The 20,978-nt window shown below is 42.1% G+C and overlaps 1 protein-coding gene across 10 annotated transcripts in view; it reads left to right on the top strand.

Moving 5' to 3' along the window:
• Window positions 1-2,890: 2,890 nt before the first annotated feature.
• The window catches only part of LOC128120385 (zinc finger protein OBI1-like), a 31,601-nt gene continuing 13,513 nt past the window's right edge, over window positions 2,891-20,978 (top strand). For 2 of the 10 annotated variants that reach the window (XM_052754306.1, XM_052754298.1), the window contains exons 1-4: window positions 2,933-3,046; window positions 4,463-5,682; window positions 6,281-6,410; window positions 18,368-18,494. In XM_052754306.1, coding sequence (XP_052610266.1) covers window positions 5,576-5,682; window positions 6,281-6,410; window positions 18,368-18,494 — 364 coding nt within the window. In that variant the 5' untranslated portion in view covers window positions 2,933-3,046; window positions 4,463-5,575. Of the gene's footprint in view, window positions 3,047-4,462; window positions 6,411-7,507; window positions 7,565-8,926; window positions 9,455-18,329; window positions 18,495-19,922; window positions 19,972-20,978 lie in introns of those variants that run through there. The other 8 variants (XM_052754301.1, XM_052754300.1, XM_052754302.1 and 5 more) reach the window with 8 other exon arrangements.

The raw sequence follows: 20,978 nt of genomic DNA, 5'->3' as shown, positions 1-20,978 counted from the left end.
GATATTGAGACCATGATTGGAAAAAGCACAGGGACAAATAGCCAAACTAGTGGAAACACATGACTACGAACTAATAGCTGAAGAGCCCCCATGGAACTGGATCAGGCCCTCTGGATAAGTGAGACAGTTGATTAGCTTGAACTCTTTAGGAGGCCCCCAGGCAGTGAAACCAGGATGTAGATGTAACCAACCTTCTTATTAAATAAGAAACACAGAACCAATGCAAAGAAGAAAACCAAGAGGTCAGAGCTAAGAGCTAAAACCTTACCCTTCCTCCTGCGGTGGTCCTATCTCTCCGAACCAGAGCTACTTTCTGTGTTAAAGTCTTTATATGTAGTTTCTGTTCTGCCTTCTCATTGGTTGTAAACCCAACCACATGACCGCCTCATGACGGCCTGTCTGTATAGACCTCCAGGTTTTCTATGATTGGTATTGAAATTAAAGGCATGTGTATCCAATACTGGCTGTATCCCTGAACACACAGAGACTTACCTAGCTCTGCCTACCAAGTGCTGGGATTACAAGCGTATGCCACCACTGCCCTGCTTTCCTATGGCTTGCTAATAGCTCTAACCCCGGGCAACTTTATTTATTAACATACAAATAACATTTTAATACAAATAAAATATCACCATACCAGGACCTGTCCTTAGTGCATGAGCTGGTTTTTTGGAATCTAGAGCCTATGCTGAGACATTTTGCTCAGCCTGGTGTGGGAAGGACAGGACTGGACCTGCCTCAACTGAATCTACGAAGCCAAGCTGAATCCCCAAGGTAGACCTTCCCTGGAGGAAGTGGGAATGGGAGGAGGATTGGGGGGGAAGGCTGAGAGGTGGGAGGAGGGAGGACAGGGGAATCCGTGGCTGATATGTAAAATTAAATTAATTATAAAATAAAAAAAATCACACAATATCCCACATCACAGGAGAAAGCCACACCCACAGGCTGACCATTAAGAACCTGGTATGTTTATCTAATTATTCTTTATCAACAAAAAACTGGAAGTCAAACCAGGCGGTGGTGATGCATGCCTTAATCCCAGCACTCCAGAGGCAGAGCTAAGCGGATCTCTGTGAGTTCGAGGCCAGCCTGGTTTACAGAGCAAGAGCCAGGACCTGCACCAAAACTACAAAGAAACCCTATCTTGGAAAAAAAAAAAAAAAAAAGACGTCAGATATCAGGGTTAAAATCTGAATGATCAGAGAAGCAGCAGAAAAGCCACCAGTGACCTCTGATCTCTTCCGTTCCTCCACCCAAAAGGGCTGAGATCCTCTCTCAGCCCCACGTTACTGCTTTCTGTCTCTTACCTGTCCTCAGTCCTCTAGTCCTCCAAAACCTCTATGGTTAATTTTGGTTAGCTAGTGGCTAGCTCTGCCCTCTAACTCAAAAGCAAGCTTTATTGTTGCAATCAAATTATCATTGCAATCAACATATCACACAACAGTGACAAGGCCAAAGAGCAAAATTAAAAGGTAATCTTTTTGTTGAACTCTGCAGACCAAGGCTGTAGACAGATGTGAAGAGACAGCATTTCCTCCTCTTGTGACCCTACAGTCTCTCTCTGCCTGCTTCTGTCCACTCTCTGGAAGAATAGACCTGTCCTCACCAGCTGTTGGGAAGCAGTGGTTTACCTCTGGGCACTTCTGCTTGAAGTTCTCTGTTCCCTTTTAGGCTGCTACAGTTCCCTTCCTTGGATTTTAGGAGAAATACCGATAGGAATTCCCTCCCCTCTGGGATAACAGGCCCTACTTCCTGAGAAAGTCACAGCTCTCAAAAGGATGTTGTGGCTCTTCTAAACTGAGACAAGCTGGAGGCTTAAAACATTTGTTGATTTGTGAAGTTTGTTTGTTTGTTTGTTTGTTTGTTTGTTTTTGTCGCAATAGTACATAAAAGTCACCAGTTTTAGCCGGGCGGTGGTGGCGCACGACTTTAATCCCAGCACTCAGGAGGCAGAGGCAGGCAGATCTTTGTGAGTTCGAGGCCAGCGTGGTCTACAGAGCAAGATCCAGGAAAGGCGCAAAGCTGCACAGAGAAACCCTGTCTCAAAAAACCAAAAAAAAAAAAAAAAAAAAAAAAAAAAAAAGTCACCAGTGTTACACTGATCAGATTATAGAGATATTTTAGGTGCCTTGGGTCGTTACCATCAATTTCACATCTTGTATTTATTTATTTTAGGACAGGGTCTACATATGCATTCCAAGATGGCATGAAACTCATCTTGTAACCAAGCTGGACTTGAGATTGCAATTTCCCTGCCTATACCTTGCAGGTTCTAAAAGTACATACAGGCATGTGCCTAACAACATTGACTTTGCCTGTTTCTTTTCCATTTTTAATATGAATACAAAAAAACTTTACATTAGACATCTCTTCCCATTTTGAAGGCCAAGTTAAAGAACAGTTTGGAAACTTTAGAAGGGTTTTGAAAACTGATACCTTCTTACCGTTTGTGACTAATACACACATACACGTATTTAACTCATAATCTTATATGACTTTATATATAAAATTAAATGCAAGTGTGACCTGTGGCCCAGAGAGGACTCTAGCAGGCTAAAAGCACAGTGTAAGGACTTGAGGGAACTTAGCAGAGGCTGAAATCTGCTAAATTTGCAACAGGACTCATGGCAGCAGGCCAAGTCCCTACCCCATAGCCGGAGGGGACCAAGGAGCAAGCCTCCCACAGAGATGACTGAAGTCCAACCTCTGAGACCTGACGGGAGCCAGAGTCCCCAACAGCTGCATCTGAGAACCTGTCATCCTGGGCTCCAGCAGCTGTGCGTGGGCGCCAACTACTGTCACTCAGCGGGCAGGACCTGAAGCCCTGTCCAATCAGAAGCCGTGGGCTGAGGCGTGTCCAATCAGACACACAGACGGAGGGCGGGGGCGGGCTCTGCGGGTCACCCGGCCTTTGTCTGGGACCCTCCATTTTGGGCTCGGTGTCTGCTGCCCGGGAAGCTCCTGCGCAGTCTTGGTAGCGCCGGGACGCGGTGGATGCAGGGCAATGGTAGGAAGACGCCGCCGGCGTCCCCAAGAAATGGACATGGTGAGTGTGCGTGTGGCGCCCGGAGGTGGCGGTGCGCGAGCGGGAGGCGCTGTGGCCGAGCGGGGTCTGCGGTGAGGCCTCGCGCTGGGTCCCCTGCCTGGGCGGTGGGGCTGCCCGAGCCCGGGGCGTCCTGTCGCTCCTGAGTCAGCGACTGCAGCCGTCCTAGCTCTGTGCTGGCTGCCCGTTTGCTCCGGATCATGTGTGGCGAGGACTTGGTGGATCATCAGGGGATCTCTCAATGTGACGTTCGTTCACGAAAGGAGCTGTGTATGTTCCCTAGAATCCCCTTCATCCTCTCCATGGCCCACCTAGTCCCTGGACTTTACAGGTGTGCGGGAAGCAGGATCTCAAAGCCAGAACCTAGGCCAGCTCCCTGAAGTCTGATTCTATCTTCTTAAAATTCCACATCCCCGCCCACACTCCTAAACACTCTAACTTCCCCTTCCACTGTTTGTGCGCCCCTGAGCTTCCCACAGGTGCTCCCCCAGAGGGCTGCCCTGAAAGCCTCCCATTTGTTCCTCATAGTATATTTTCCTAATGATATATCTAAAACACAGTTTTTTTAAAAAAAAAAAATGTTTTGTTTTCCAGGTACCAAAAAAATGGATTATTAACATTTTTTAAATTAAAGTGTATGTATGTGTGTGTGTGTTGTGTGTGTGTGTGTGTGTGTGCACCAAATGAGGGCAGTGCCAGAAGAGGGCGTGTGAATCCCTGATCTGGAGTTACAGCCGGTTGTGAACTGCCTAATGTGGATGCTGGGAACCAAGCCCCAGGTCCTCTGGAAGAACAGCAGCTGCTCTTAACTGCTGAGCTGTCTCTCTAGTCCCAAGGATGTTTGTGAACATTTCAGGAGAAGAATCACTTGAGTCCTTGTTACACAAAGACTGTACCTTTTGTCTTTTTTTTTTTAAAACCCCTCTAGGCCAGGACAGCTTATGAGAATGCCTTTGTGTTCCCTCCCATTTGGGAACTGTCAGAGTCCTCATCCCCCCTCATGTCTTTTCCAGTTGGTAGGTTTCAGAACTGCCCGACACCAAGTTCTTGTGATTGTCAAGTCAACACTGAGTAGACCTGAAATGTGGGGCGAGCTGTGGGAGAGGGTGTAGGAAGTGCCAAGGTCCCATCAGGCTGCCAAGAGGTCCACTGTTTTATTTGCTGCTGGTTGTGTGTGTGTGTGTGTGTGTGTGTGTGTGTGTGTGTGTTTTCTATTAATAGTAATGCTATTTTACATATGGTTATGTTGATATGTCTTTCTATTGCTCTTAACAGTCCAATCCTTTCATCCATGTATATCCTTCGATGGATGATATTTATGTTTATAGGACCCTTGGACTTTGTTAATCACAGTAATCGAGTTATAAGCTGCATGTTAGTGTCATGTAATGATAGCCAATCTTACTGCTCTTATTCTAGGGTACTGGGTCCTCTCCTCCTCTAGGAGGCTTTCTGAGGTGTGGGGGTGCAGCCTCTCAGGGGAGCACCTGGATGCCCTGCTACTGGAAGGAATACCCTGGTATACTGTCATCTAAAAGGAACTTCAGTTGTTTCCGTGTCTGGTCTGTGAGTGTGACTAATGCTACAGCAATCGTGGGAATGATGCCATTTCTTTGGCAATGTGTTATTCCTTTGAATACATAACCAATATTGTATGTTTGGATTATATCGTAGTTCTGCTTAGTTCTTTGAAATGGAACACAGAATAATTTATATTCTCTTTAGCAGTGTACTAGGATTCCTCTTTTGCCATGTCCATGTCTTTTCGAACACTTGTTGTCTGGCATGGTTTTGATACTATTTGCTCTATACCGAAGCTACAGGAGGTCTGCTGTTTGGAGTAGCCAGTCCCTGTTGGGATTCGGGGAGTCACCACTGGAAGAACGTTCACAACCTCTTCTGGGGTGACAGGGGTCTGTGACTTTTAACTCTTCATTAATGGTGAGAGTTGAGGGCCAACGATGTGCTTGTGTGTCCATCTTAAAAGGTCAGTTTTTCCTGTGATTCATGGCCATTTGCACAGGCCCAGTCCCCTCTGCTTCGAGAGTTCTGAGACTTAGAATTAATTCCTTGAAACCGAATACGTTAAAACCAAGACACTTGGTATGTATTAAAACTCATCCCAGGAGGTGGACCTTGTAGATGGGGTGAGCTGGGGTGAGGGTGGGGAGCTTAGAAAGTGCTGAGCACCCATTCTGGATGCCAGAGGTTTTACTCTTTTGTTATTTTTTTCCTACTAGCTAATAGTGTTTTTTTTTTAATATGGCTGGATTGATATGTGATTTTTATGTTGCTCTTAATACAGACCTCATATCCATATAAACCTATCAGTGGTTCTTACTTATATTGGGATGCCTTGGAGTTTGTTATAGTATTTGAGTTACATAATGTGTGTTAGTATTATGTAATAATAGCCCATAATTGACCAATCTAGGCCCCCTGCATCTGGGTGACAGTTGTGTAGCTTGGTCTTTTGTGGGGCCCTGTCCCTGATCATAAGCTGGCTCTTTGGAACCTATTCCCTATGGTGGGATGCCTTGTTCAGCCTTGATGCAGGGAGGAAGAGCTTGGTCCTGCTGCAACTTGATGTGCCACGCTTTGTGGATTCCCAAGGGAGACCTCACCCCATCTGAATGGAGGTAGAAGGGAGGTTGGGGGAGGGAACATGAAGAGAGGAGGGAGGGGAAACTGTAATTGGTATGCAAAATAAAATAAAGGATAAAAAAGAATACAGAGATGAAATAAAAAAATACAAAAAAAATAATAGCCCATAATTACTGTTCTTATTCTAGGTTAATTTCATATATACTGTGGATACACACATATACACAAACATATATATTTTTATATGCATATATTGAACCTTCCAGAAAAGTTCCAGGGTTTTGTGATTCTTTTACTTCTATTAAAAATAACCATGTTGAAATTCTGATAGGATAATATTATTAATTAATTTAGGAGAAAAGGTTATGTTTATAAATTTTTCAACACAAACAGTATATGTAACTTGGTCATTTATATGTGCCTCTCTGAATTTTTATTTTCTCATAAGTTCTGCCTATTTCCTTTATGAATTTTATGTCTAAGCGAAATATGACAGGCATATAATATCTATGCAGAACTTAGTCTGTGCTTCCTTGTTAACTACTCGTAGAAGACCTTGAGTGTGATTGTCACCTAGGCCACGTAATTATTTGTCACTTCCTGATTGTGTCTCCTCTTGTCTCCACCTCCCAGGATTTCAGCTTTTGTGTTATTATTTCTGTGTCTCCGGTGTTATCATGGCACACATTTATACCTGCAACAGAAAATATTTTGTCTCTTTCATAGCTGCTTTCTCCAAAGGAATAACAACTTACACTTCATTGTGAGTTTATGTACAGTTGTTCCTTGTGTTCATCAATACTACTCGTCTATCTTGTTATTTTGTTTTATGTTTTTTCTCATTTCTAAATGTGCTCTGCATTTTTATGATTATTGAACATGTACATACTTCTTATATAAAACAGCTTTTCAAATCCCTTGCCTACTTTTCTTCCTAGGTCTCTATCTTTGCCTTCCTTATTAATAAGTGATTAGATGTGTGTGAGGCAATTGGGTTTCTCCCACTGTGCCACTTCATTTTTAACCCTTTGTTTTATTTGATGAATACAATTATTTCAGTGTAGTTTAAATTATGAATTTTTAAATATAGCTTTGTGTATATTTGAAGAGCAATCACTCTATCTCCCATAACACCTTCTGAATGTCTTAGTATGCTTTTAGATTTATAAACTAAATAGTTATAAATGATTTCTTGCGTGGTATGAGGAAAGGGTATGCAAACATCTGTAGCCATACAGTTGCCCCAGTGTTCCTGTAGTTTTCATTGGAAAGAGCGTATTTTCCTATTGTTGTGCAGTTCAGTCTCTGTCATCTATGAATCTGAAAGGCAAGGATTTTTTTTTTAAGGACTCTGTCTTCATTTCCACAGTTGTATTTATTCTTCTCATTGCCAAGTTCATGCTATATAGCTTTATAATACATAGACATGTGATACATCAAGATATTATGTTCACAGTAGATTCATACATGATAACAGCTGTAACATGTAACCAAGGTTTGTATAAGTTTACTTGGTAATGTTTTCAGAATGTCAGAATCACTAAGAACACATCTCATAGGGTGTCTCTACTATGATGTGAGATATGAGTTCAAATATATAACACAAATGAACATGTAATTTTTCCTTATTGAAGTTACCTGGAATTGCTGATATTCTTTGTGATATGCTCCTTTTCAATACCTCTTCTTTTTTTTTTCTTTATTTTGGAATTTTTTTTTTAGTCTCCCTGCAACCTTTTTTGAAAATTGCATTTACTTACTTATTTTGTGTGTATGAGTGAGTGAGTGAGTCTGAAACAGAGACTATATAGAGACCAGAGGACAGCATTCAGGAGTCAGTTCTCTCCTTCCATTATGTAGGTCTTGGGAATCGAACTGAGGTCATCAGCCGTGGTGTCAAGCCTTTTGTCTCTACCAGTTAAGTCATTTTTGTCAGCTTCATCTTTTTTTTTTTTAAACAAAATATTTATTTTCTCAGTTATTGAGATCATAGATTAGGTAATGAATTCTTAGTCTCTTTGTTGTTTTACTTAATATTGATTTTGTCTAATGAATACTATTTTTAACACCAGGATTTGACATATCTTCTTGAAGTTTATTGGCTTATAATTGACATGAATTGCATATATATATTGTTTACTAACATGCTTACATTCATAGCACCTATACCACAGCCAGCAGAATTAACATACCCATGATCCCATTGTGTTTTATAGTGTCCTTACAATCCTTCCTTTATGTTTTCCCCATCATATTTTGTGTAATAAACATTTCCTTGCACAAAAGAAAAATGTGACAAACATCAAAATTATATAGCTCAGTGAAGTATCATATAAGGGACATGTAATTACTACCTCCTGTGTCAAAAATGGATACCTTTTGTAACAAGTAAAATGTTCAGAATGTGTTAATTTAGCAGACCACTGGCTCCCACCACCCCAAAGCTAACTACAGATAGCATTCGCAGCTGATGCCAGAAGTTTGCCCACTTTGCTTAAACCCATTGTGTTGATTTACATGAGGAATGCCCCCCACAGGCTCATGTATTTGAACATTTGTTCCACAGTTGGTGGTACTGTTTGGGGATGTTATGGAACCTCTAGGAGGTACAGCATTGCTAGAGGAAGTACGTCACTGGGCAGGCCTTGAGGACTTAAAGCCTTACCCCACTTCCTACTCTCCCTCTCTGCTTCCTGTGCATGGATAAAAATGTGATCAACCACTTTCTTGCTCCTGCCACCATGCCATGCCTTCCCTGTCATGATGGACTCTTACTTCTCTTAAACCATAAGCCAAAATAAACTCTTCCTTACATTGCTTTTGGTCATGGTATTTTATCATAGCAGCAGACAAGTAACTAATACATCCACTTACAACCACTCTATTATACCACTCTATTGAGTAATGCCTTGATTTATGACTTTGTTTTGTGACTATAAAGGTTCATGTAGCCGGGCAGTGGTAGCACACACCTTTAATCCCAGCACTTGGGAGGCAGAGGCAGGCGGATCTCTGTGAGTTCGAGGCTAGTCTGGTCTACAAAGCGAGTTCCAGGAAAGGCACAAAGCTCCACAGAGAAATTCTGTCTCGAAAAACCAAAAAAAAAAAAAGTTCATGTAACCACTTCCACCTAAATCCATGTTGCTAGGCCACAGCCACTAATATTTGACTTGGAATAAAGTGCATTTTATTCCCTTTGAATGAGAACTATTTTATGGACACTCCTGTGCACAAAGCCCACACATTACCTCATTGTTCCTGCTCCCTTTATCTCTCCAGAGTTTGGGAAGCTGTGGGCATGTGGACATTCATCTGAAGAGGGCCCCAGGTCCCAAGACACCATTCAGATAAGAGCCTAGGTCCCAGAACCATACCACAAATAGACAGGAGCCAGTGGATGAGTGGACAGCTGTGAAATTGGGCTCTAGACAAGTGGAGACCCAGGGTGGTAAGTGCTAGTTATGTGGGTTTCAATAGCTTATGCATCTACACTTCTGGACTTCCTGGCCCAAATTCACCATGTCCTGCCTTCGGTTGCCCTGATATCCTCCCTATGATTGCCATATAAGTTATAGTACAGAAGATGATATTGCATAGCCATTGAAGTTTGTAAGCCTCATAGCATGTGTCTATCACAAACTATACCACAATTCACACATATTCATGTACTTTAACTCAGTAGCCCCTTTTACCCCACCCCTTTTCTTTCAGCAAAGCACCTGATTGGACAGCTCAATTATTCCCATTCCTGTAGAATGCAGGGAAGAAGGTCAGTCTACAGGCAGATTCACCTTCCTTTTGTGGATTGTAAGTAGTTCCTGCCAGCCACAATTCCATGTAAACAGAACCTGAAGTTGACCCCAGTGTCTTCCTACATCTCCTTCTGAACATGAGGATTCAAGTGTGGTACAGAGAATTCCACACTTTGTACTATTGCGTATTTGTCATGACATCACTGAATGATAGGAACTTTTTGTGTTAGCATTATAAGAGCTACCATAATATTGTGTGGGTTGTTGACTAAAATGCTGTTAACACATGACAGTACTCTTGATTGGCAGGGTAAAGTATCATAAAAATATGTTCCAAGCATGACATTGTAGCCTTATTGCATCCACCAGTACAATAGCTACAAAACCTAACACCTTTCTTTTCTTCTTTGTATCCTTATGCAAGCTAGACCACTGGTGAATTTTAATATGGAGTCATAAGGAATGGATTATGCAAAAACAAATGTTACAACCTCATCTACATTAATTAAATTCAAGCTAAAAAATTATTTCCAACTGTAGATTCTGTTAAACCATTAGAGATCTGTTTGTGATTGTAATGGTTAGTCTTGCTTGCTAACTTGATGGGATGTAGAAGACAAACTTCTGGGTATGTGTAGGAGGGTCTTTAACTGAGAGAGAGAGAGAGGTTTAACTAAGATTGGAAGATCCACCCTGAAGGTGAGCAGCACTATTTTATAGGCTGAGGTCCCAGACTGAATAAAAAAGGGGAAAGTTAGCACACCGGTATCTATTTCACTGGACTTCCTGACTTGGATATATTGTGACCAGCTGCCTCATACTCCTGTTTTCCCTGTAATATGGTCTATACACTCAAACTGTGAGGCAAAAGAAACTTCCTTAAGTTGATTTTCCAGGTATTTTATCATAGTAATGAAAAAAGTAACCAATGCAGAAAATTGGTAACAGGAGTGGGAACACTGTTTCCAGAAATCTGAGTATATGGCTCTTACATCCTCTGAACTGGTTGTGATAGAGACGTTGAAGAAGGCTTACAGACTAGGAAAGTTTTAGAATCCCGTAAGCAGAGCTTAGTGGAGCATTTGCTGAGAGAAATGTGGACTGTGGAGACCTGGCTCATGAGGTTTCAGAGGGGAATAAGGATTTTGCCAGGAACTGGGCTGGAGGTCATTCATGTTACATTCTAAGTATCTAGCCTCATTCTTTTCATGTGATGAGAACTTGCATGAATCTTGATTCAAGTGTAATTGGCCAGTCTAGTAAGATGGCTCAGCAGGTAAAGATGCATGCTACAAAGTCTGATGACCTGAATTTGATCCCTGGGACTCACATGGTGGAAGAAGGGACCAGCTCCCACCACTTCTCTTACATGGCACATTCGCACCCTCCCTCCTTACATATAACTGCATAAATAAATGTAATTTAAAATTTTTAAATGGTGGATTAATTTGTTTTGTGGGGTAAGTTTCAACACGGTATAATATTCAGGTTGTGCCATGGTTACTGCTCACTGCTATTATCCAGATATACAGTGAGAATGGTCAACAAGTGGAACAGAGAGAGATGTGAAAAACTGTGCAGCAAGGTGCTAACTTAAAACAGACATGTAGATCAATGGGATAGAATAGAGAGGACCCAGAAATAAACCCACATGGCTACAGGCATCTAACCTTTGATAAAGACTTTTTTAAAAATACACTGGAGCAAATACAACCCTCTTTAACAGATGGTACAGGCAAACTACCCACATGTATATAGCAGAATGAAACTAGGTCTATAATATCACCCTGTACCCCCCAAAAAGAACCAGTTAAGAATGAATCAAATACCTTAATGTAAAACATGAAATGAGAAAACACTTGAAGATATAGTTACAGACATTCTGAAAATGTCTCTGGTTGCTCAGAAAATAAAAACTTAAGAATTGTCCAAAGGATTGGATTAAATAAGAACTGCACAACAAAAGAAACAGTTGTGGGGTAAGATACAGCCTACAAATGAAATAAGCCTTTTTTAGCTCTACATCTGACAGGACTAATGTCTAGAACATATAAAGAACACAGAGCCAGTGAGGTGGCCCAACAGTAAAGGCATTTGCACAAAAGACTGATGACCTGAGTTTAACCTTCAGACTCCACATAAAGGTAGAAGGAAGAATCAATTCCACAGAGTTGTTCTCTGACCTCCATACATGGACCCTGGCACATGCGTGCATCCCTGCCCTAAACACACACACACACACACACACACACACACACACACACACACAGTTCAAAGTCCTCCTCTGCTACATAGTAAGTACAAAGCCAACATGCCTGAATCAGACCCAGAAAAACAGCAACTACAACAAAAAGAACAGCCAGATACCCAATAGCTAAACAATTAATAAATGGGCAAATGAAATAGACAGTTCTCAGTGTCCGGGTCTTTAATCCCAGCACTTGGGAGGCAGAAACAGATGGATCCCTGTGAGTTTGAGGCCAGCCTGGCAGAAGCAGATGGATCCCTGTGAGTTTGAGGCCAGTCTGGTCTATATAATGAGTTCTAGGACAGCCAGAGTTATGAAAAGAGACCCTGTCTCAAAAAAAAAATCTCAAGAGAAGAAATACAAATGGTCAGTAAATATATAAAGAATATTGAACATCCTTAAGCCATTGGGGAAGTGCTGTGAGACTCCATCTCACCCCAGTTAGACTGCCATTGAGAAAACAGATAAATGTTGGTGAAGATGAAAGTGCAGGGCGGGGACATTATACACTATTTGTAAGAATGCAAATTCGTCCAGCCAGTGGAAATCAGTGTGGAGAGTCTTCAAAATACTTTAAATTTAGTCCTGTCACCCAAACATACCACCACTGGATATATGTCCAAAGATACTTATGTGTCTGTTTAGTGCAGTGTTACTCAACCTAGACAACTTACAGAATTAGCCTAGATTTCAAACAGGTGACTGGATGAAAAAGAATGTGCATTTTTCAAATACAAAGGGCAAAATTAAGCCATTTCTTTCAGGGAAATGGGTGGAACTGTATATCATCAAAAGTGAAATAAGTTAGACTCAGACAAATACTACATTTTCTCACTATGGATCCTAAATTTAGAATCCTATATGTACTTATATGATGTGAGAGTAGCAGCAAGACTGGAGAAACAAAGCAGAAGAATGGAAGAGAGAGAAATGAGATGGCAGGGTGCATATGATCAAATTATATGATATGCTTGCATTAAGATATCTGTGAAACCTATCACCATGCACAATAAATGTACATCAACATTTTTAATTAAAGTCACTTTAATTTTTTTTATTTGCTGACTTAGTGGTTGTTTGAGTCACTGTTTTATTGATGTGAAGAGACACCATGACCAAGGCAACTCATAAAAGCAAATATTTAATTAGGGCTTGCTTACAGTTTCAGAGATTTAGTCCATTATCATCCCATGTTGGGAAGCATGGCAGCATGCAGGCAGGCATGGTGCTGGAGAATAGCTGAGAGTTCTACCAGACCCACAGGCAGCAGGAAGAGTGAGCCACTGGGCCTGGCTTGGGCTTTTGAAACCTCAGTGCCCACCCCTAGTGGCACACTTCCTCCAACAAGGCCACACCTATTCCAACAAGGCCACAGCTCCTAATCCTTCTCAAGTAGTGTCACTCCCTGATGATGAAGAATTCAAATACAAGCCTATGGGGGCCATACTTATTCAAACCACCACAGTGGTTGTGCATAAGCACACGCAAACATCCAGCAGTACACATGTGGAAGTCAGATAACTTTTGGGAGTCAATTCTCACCCTTCATTTTGTGGGTTCTGGGGTTGGAACTACAGTAGTGAGACTTAGTGGCAGGTGCCTTTACTCACTGAACCATCTCCATGGCCCACTGTCATCACTCCAGAGGTGGTGGGACCCGGGAGAATGGATCCGATGAATGAGGCAGCCTGAAATCTCATGCAATAGCCAACTTTATATAGAATATCAGACAATATATACTTTGAGAATTAAGAAAGGTCATATGCTGGACTAGACCCTGTGCATATGGCAGACAGTTGTGTAGCTGGGTCTGTTTGAGGGGCTCCTGGCAGTGTGATCATGATCTACCCCGGTGCATGAGCCGGCTTTCTAGATCCCATTACCTATGACTGGACACCTTTCTCACCCCTGATAAAGCAGGGAGGGGCTTGGCCCTGCCTCATCTGAACATACCAGGCTTAGCTGTCCCCCGCCATGGGAGAACTTACCCTGTTGGCGAAAGGGATAAGGGGTAGGTGGGGAAGGTGAGGGGGGAGCAGGAGGAGGGATGAGAGGGGGATCTGTGGTTGGTATGTAAAATGAATAAATAAATAAACAAACAAAAAATCAACAGAAAAAAAGGTCATATGAGTAAAGAGCACATGATTCAAGCTGTAAACATTCTGAATAACAATAACAAGTGGCAATGGGTACTCTGAAGCAAGCCCACTCCTCTCTGCCGCTCCCGGGAAGGCATGAAAACACATCCCCTGAACAATCCCATGTTTTGAAGAAACTTAAGTCACAAGACTCTTGTTCTGTTTTCTTGGAGTGTTCTCACAAGCACTCAGAATTCTCTTCACATAACTCCATTCCTGAACTATGTTCCAACAGCCTACCTTTAAAACTTTTATAAAGTGGGCTGGAGAAATAGCTCAGTTTAAGAACACTTGCTGCTCTTGAAAAGGACCTGGATTTAGTTCCCAGCACCCACATGGTGGCTCACGATCATCTGTAATTCTAGCAACAGGCTTGTATGTGGCACACATAAATACAGACAAACACGTAATATAAATTTTTTTAATGTTTCTGTTGTTTTGAGATGGGGTCTCTCTGTGTAATCCTGGAACATTGCTATCATGCAGACCAGGTGAGCCTCAACTCAGAGATCCACCTTCATCTAACCCCTAAGTGCTGAGGGGAAACATCTTTTTAAAAAAATACATAAATCAATAAAGTTATATGTCTGCCTTAAATTTTATTTTATTTGTTTCTGATATTATACATATATAAGTCATGAGCTGATATGACCTTATGTGCAAAGTTAAATGCAAATGTCCAGTGGTAGGCTAGATTCTCCCACAGAAAGCTCTACCTTAAAATACCTGCAGATAAGAACTTACTGTTCTGGTTTTATTCACTCGTGGCTTGGTGCCATCCTCTGAGGTATGCATGCATGTCCTGTGAACACATGTTTAGGTTACCCCAAACTCCACATCCCTGTGTAGTAACAGTTTTATGTAGCTTTTTCTATATAAAAAGATGCTTTAAAATACATGGTAGAAACATCCTGTAGGCAAGTTATCACAAAGCAGAGAATCTCTGTTATGGCCCTCAGATGCTGTGTGATTGACATTCTTTGCCTTTGTGTTGGTAGAGCGTAAGAGGAGGGAGGGTAAGGGGAGGAGGCTGTAACTATCCCTGATACACATGGACCTCTCAGGAGTGGATTAGTCACAATATCAGGGTCTGTAGTGGAGTCCCTTCCAGGCTCCTTTGGCTCCTTTGTAAACCAAAGGTCCTTAGTAAGAGACCATGAAGGCCTGCCTGTATGTAAGACATCTCTGACCATCTGACTTCTCTCATAAAGTAAGCCTAATTGTACTACAATGTGTTTAAGGCTGCCACGAAACAGCCACTGCTGTAATTTCTCTAATCTATATTATAACCAGACCATATTGTAGGAAAATAAATAAATAAAGGTGCTTTCTCTTTAGCTTATCCAGGTCAAGTTGTTTTTGCTGGTTAAGTATGTAGCCAGTTGGAGATTTCAGTGGTATTGATGGAGTATTCTAATAGAGATCTAAGGACAAGGAGGGTAGGTCATTAAAAGTCTAAAACTCCTTATAGGGTGATCTTTATCTGTGACTAAGCCTCAAGATGCCAGACCTCTCTGGATCTTAGATGGACATAGTGCCTTTTCCTTAGAGTGACCTCTTCCAGTTATGTTCTGTCTCCAAACATGACAATGACAATCTGTCCTTAGAAGTGCTATATCCCCTGCAGATGATTGTGAGCCACCATGTGGGTGCTGGGAACCAAACACAGGTCCTCTGAAAGAGCAGCCATTGTTCTCACCTGCTGAACCATCTCTCCAGCCCCACTGCATTGATGTGAAATTCCAGCAGAGCACTAGGGTTTCCTCCTTGGTGCATCAGTGTCCTCTCAAAGGCTATTTTTGTCTGACAGTGTTTTAATCATAGCACTGACCACTGCTCAGGCTGCAGGCATTCCACCATGTCTTCAGGGATGTGTGTACTTCACAATGGAAATTTATTAGAGCCAGGCTGTGAAGTAGGCACTGGAAAGTACTTAAATGTTCCTCTGGGAATAAATGGAGATCTGTACCTTCCCATCAATCCCTGTATTCATGCTAGAGATTTGAGGCTATAGAAGTACTGTATGCCACTTAGGACATTTGTTTTCCTGGGATCCAGCGTTATTTGCACATGTCCAGATGCCTTTGCTCCCAGATCTTGAAGATTTGGCATATATTCCCTCAAATACAATGTGTTAAAGTTGAGACACTCAGTGCATAGCAAATTCCATATTGGAGGAACCAGAGGACCTGGGAGATGTCAGTGTGGTGGGCAGTGGGGGATGGGTGGGGTGGCTCAGGATATGCAGAGTTCCCAGGTAAGCTGCCAGAGGCCTACTGATCTTTTCTGGATTAACTCTCTGGGGCAGGCTGCATAAAAGCTTAGCTATCAGCTCATCAATTAGCAGGCTGTGCTGATATATCCCTTCCAGGGATAAACTGGGTCTCCTCTGCCCTGATCCCAGGGGCTGAAGTCAAGAGGAGTACTTATAAACCCATACAAACCCATGAGTTCATTCTATGGTCTAGGTAGATTCATACTTGCCTAGATCTGTGTCCTCCCAGTGTGAGATGAATTAATATCCACCCATATAAGACTATAGAGATAGGGTACCATATGCATGCAAGATTTCCAAATCTTCCACTCGCATTATTTGTTAGGATCATTTCTCAATGACATGGTATGTTGCCAAAGGTTGCCAGGTGTGCCTCTGCTTTCCCTACCCATTTGATAGGGAGTATTTCCACAAATTCTTAGTACACAGAAGTCTGTCAACTCATTTATGCCCTAGAGAGAGACTTGAAACATATCTACATGTTCATTCAGATTGTTCATGGATGGAGTAAGGATGTACGACATTGTACCTTCTGGACATACACTGTACCATAGTCCTGTACTACCAGCCCCAACATCTGCCTTTTCATTGTTCCTTCTTTTCATGTTTAATTTAATTTTTATAGTTACATTTATATAGACTGTTACTGTCTGTGTGTGAGAGAAAGAGACAGACAGAGACAGACATATGAGAGAGAGAGCTGGGGGTGTGTGGTACGTGCACATAAATGTTCAAACATGCATACACATGTGGAAGCCAGAGATAGACACTAGGTGTCTTTCTCTGTCACTCTCCATTTTGTTTTCCTGAGAGACCGTCTCTCACTGAACTAAAAGCTCACTATTTCACTTGGGCTGGCTGGCCTGCAAGCTCTCAGGAGCCATCATTTTCTATCCCTCCCTCCCCCATCCCGGTGCTGGGCTTGCAGATATATACATCCATGCCAAGCTTTTTATGCAGGCTAGGTGATTCAGACTCAGGTCCACACAGCTGCATAGAAAATGTTTTACCCACTGCACATCTCCCCAACCCCTATTGCTATTTTTTTAAAGATTATTTTATGTATATGAATGTCTTGTTAGGGTTTCTATTGCTGTGACAAAACACCATGACCAAAGAAACTTGGGGAGGAAAGTGTTCATTTGTTTACATATCACTGTCCATCATTGAAGGAACTCAGGACAGGAACTCAAGCAGGGCTGAGATCTGGAGGCAGGAGCTGATTTGGAGGCCATGGAGGGGTGCTGCTTATTGACTTGCTCCTCATAGATTGCTCTGCCTGCTTTCTTACATAGCCCAGGACCACCAGCCCAGGGATGGCACCACTTACAATTGTCTGGGTCCTCCCCCATTGATCTCTAATTAAGAAAATGCCTTATGGGCCTGCCTGCAACCCAATTTTTTTTCTTGCTTGCTTGATTTTTTTTTTTTTTTTTTTTGGTTATTTGAGACAGTTGAGATAGGGTTTCTCTGTGTAGCCCTGTCTGACCTGGAACTCACTCCATAGACCAGGCTAGCCTTGAACTCACAGATATCTGTCTGTCTCTGCTGGGATTAAAGGCGTGCACCACCACCACCACCACCCAGTTTTTGTTGTTTTGTTTTGTTTTGGTGTTTTTGGTTTTTTTAAGACAGAGTTTCTCTGTGTAACCTTGGCTGTCCTGGAAGAACAGGCTGGCCTTGAACTCACAGAAATCCATTTTCTTGAGGTTCCCTCCTCTCAGATGACACTTTTTGTGTCAAGCTGACATAAAACTATCCAGCATAGTTAGTGTTTTACCTACATGTATTTATGTGCCCCATGTACATGCCTGGTGCCCACAGGGGTCGGAAGAAGGTGTCAGCTCCTCCAGAACTGGAGTTACAGATGGCTGTGAGCTGCCATGCAGGTGCTGTGAATTGAGCCTGGGTCCTCTGGAAGAGCAGCCAGCGCTCTCTACAGCTGAGCCATCCCTCTAGTGCCTCCATTACTTTAATTCTATTAAAAAAGTAATAAAACTTTTCATCCATGGATTTTGTTTGTATTGTGATTCCTAGGAAACCAATTTTTTTTAATCCATGAATTGACCCAAGGTAGGATGTTTGTATTCAGTTTTCTTTATCACATAAAACAATATAAATCAAGCTGTACCTTCTGTAAACACTAACAAGACAGTGGTGTGGTGTGTGTATGTGTGTGTGTGTGTGTGTGTGTGTGTGTGTGTGTGTGTGTGTGTGTGTATGAGAGAGAGAAATACAAATACACGAACTCTGATTTTGTGTTTTCAAGGCTAAGGACTTGGGTTGACCAGAAGTGTGTCATTGCAGCGGTTGGTGTCATTTGAGGACGTGGCTGTGGACTTCACCTGGCAGGAGTGGCAGGAGCTGGATGCTGCTCAGAGGACCCTCTACAGAGATGTGATGCTGGAGAACTACAAGAGCCTGGTGTGGTTGGGTGAGTCTGACTCCGAGGCAACTCTCAGCAGTAATTGCTTTCTTCTTTGTTGATAAGTTAATAATATCTGTTCATACTCATTGGTAGTATACATTTTCAACTGCCATGTAGTACTCAGACTATACAGCATTAGAAATTGTTCCTCCCTTCACCGTACCCCAGGATGCACTAACCATCCCCGACCCCTCTCCTTTCCCACATGCTGTAACCACTGCTCTGTTCTTTACTTCTTCGAGTTCAACTTAAGCATTCAATGAGAACATGCAGCACTGTCCTTTTGATTTTCTCTTTCTTTCCTTATTTCTTTCTTAGCTTTTGGTTTTGTTTTTTGCTTTTTATCCGATATATTTCACTTATGTATTGTGGTTTTCCTGGAGAGGCATAAAAGAAACTAGGCCCACCCCAAATAAGAGGAAGCTGACAGAAGTATATATTCCCTTTGCCGAAACTCCAAAGTTAGTTTATTAAGCGCATGTACAGTTGGGCAGGAGGGAGCCATTATCGGAATTTCATGTGAGGTGTTAATGACTGTCTTAAGAGGGGATGTTAACATCCCATTACTATTATCAGACCAGTGGTTCTCAACCTTCCTAATGCTGCAACCCTTTAATACAGTTCCTCATGTTGTAATGACCCCCAACCATAAAATTATTTTCATTGCTACTTCATTAAATGTAATTTTGCTACTGTTATGAATTGTAATGTAAATATCTGATATACAGGATGGCTTTAGACAATCCCTATTAAAGGTTCATTCAACCCCCCAAAGGGTCACAACCCACAGGTTGAGAACTTCTGTCATAGACCTAGATGTCTGCTATATAGTTCACTCCATTCTGTTGCTGTGAGTAGGCTAGTGTCTCCTGTAGGCCACAGCTGCTCTACTTCAAGATGGTGGTGACTGTTCACAGAGGAACTAGATGTACTATAGCTGTACCACCCTCCTTTTCTGTCACGTCACTAGGAAAGAATTTTCATTTATTTTAATAGAAAATGTTCCATTTCTAAGTATACTTTTTATTTTATTTTATTTTACTTACTATTCCTGTGTTAATAAACACCTACATTGATCACATCTTTTTGCTTTGTGAACAGTACTGTAATGAACACAAGACCAAAGGTTTTAAACCAGGAATAAACTACTATTCATTACCCTCCTGTAATCCTAGCACTCAGGAGGTGGAGGCAGAGGATCAGAAGTTCAAGGTTATTCTTTATCTATATAGTGTGTTCAAGGCCAAACTAGGCTGCATTAGACTATTTCAAAATGAAAAACAGGGCTGGAGAGATGGATGAGGGCTTGAGAGCACTTGCTCCTCTTGCAGAGAACCTGAGTTTGTTCCCAGAACCTACATCTGGTGGCTCACAGCCAGCTGTAGCTCCAGCTCCAGCTTCCAGGAACTCAACACCCCTTTCTGTCCTCCACAGGCAGATGTACTCACATGTGCGTATCCTCACACAGAACAGACACACACAAGTACGTACAACTTTTAAAATAAAAATAAATCATTTTAAGAAGTAAAATATGAAATCAATAACAACAAATGCAGGTTTCAGCACTCCAATAGCACATCCATTAAAGACATGTGCAAACAATCCATGTGCCAGTGTGTTTCTAGACTCTGAGGACCTCTGTACTGGTTTCATGGTAACTGGACTAATTTACCTGCCCATCATCAGTGTGTAGGACCTTCTGGCACTTGTGATTTTGTTCCTTGGATAGCATTCTAGCTTCAGTGTGCTGATATCCTGTGTGGTTGTCCCAGGCATTCTCTGATGGTGTTGAGAATTCCTGAAGCTATTTGTGTGTCCTGATGGAGAAGCATTCATTCACATCATTGTTCCATAGGCATCTTGTTGGGGGGTGTTCAATCACACTGTGAGCCCTGAGTTTGCATTTACGTTAGTTAAATAAAATTAACCTTGGGTCGGTCAGGAGCTCCATTAACAACTAATTGACAGAAAGTAATCATAGAGCTTCAGTGGGCATCTAGGAGAGATAGAGAAAGAGAGAAAGTAATAGGGTGGGGTTTGGAGTGACACAGTTTTTTCTAGTTTGGTGAAGCCAAAACACAGGTCTTTCAGAGAGGCCAGCAAGGAGAGAAGGTTAGCTAATTGTGACCCAGCCTCTCTGAGCTAGCAGGTTTTCACCCGGGTCTTTGAATCTTGAGTCTTATTTATACGTAGAACGATGGAGATTTAGTTACAGCTACCTTTAGAGGCAAGGACAGAGCCCATTGCCTGCAGGAACAGAATTCTCACCTGGCTGCTGCTAGAGAAGCAGGCTGGTAACTGCGGGGTTGTAATTGTGGGCAGAAATAGCAGTGGACTTAGGCAGAGCCCCACTATGCTGAAGTTAAAACAACAGCATCTGAAGTATTCATATATTCTAAAAGCTAATGTCTTGACAGGTTGTTGGCCTATGTTTTCTCATTCTATATGTCAGCTCTGATTGCTTGCTTTTCTGAACAGACAATTCTGAAT

This window comes from Peromyscus californicus, unplaced genomic scaffold (genome assembly GCF_007827085.1).
Source record: "Peromyscus californicus insignis strain IS unplaced genomic scaffold, ASM782708v3 Scaffold_2__1_contigs__length_46816999, whole genome shotgun sequence".
Lineage (NCBI taxonomy): Eukaryota > Metazoa > Chordata > Mammalia > Rodentia > Cricetidae > Peromyscus > Peromyscus californicus.
This window is presented reverse-complemented; position numbering and strand designations above follow the sequence as displayed.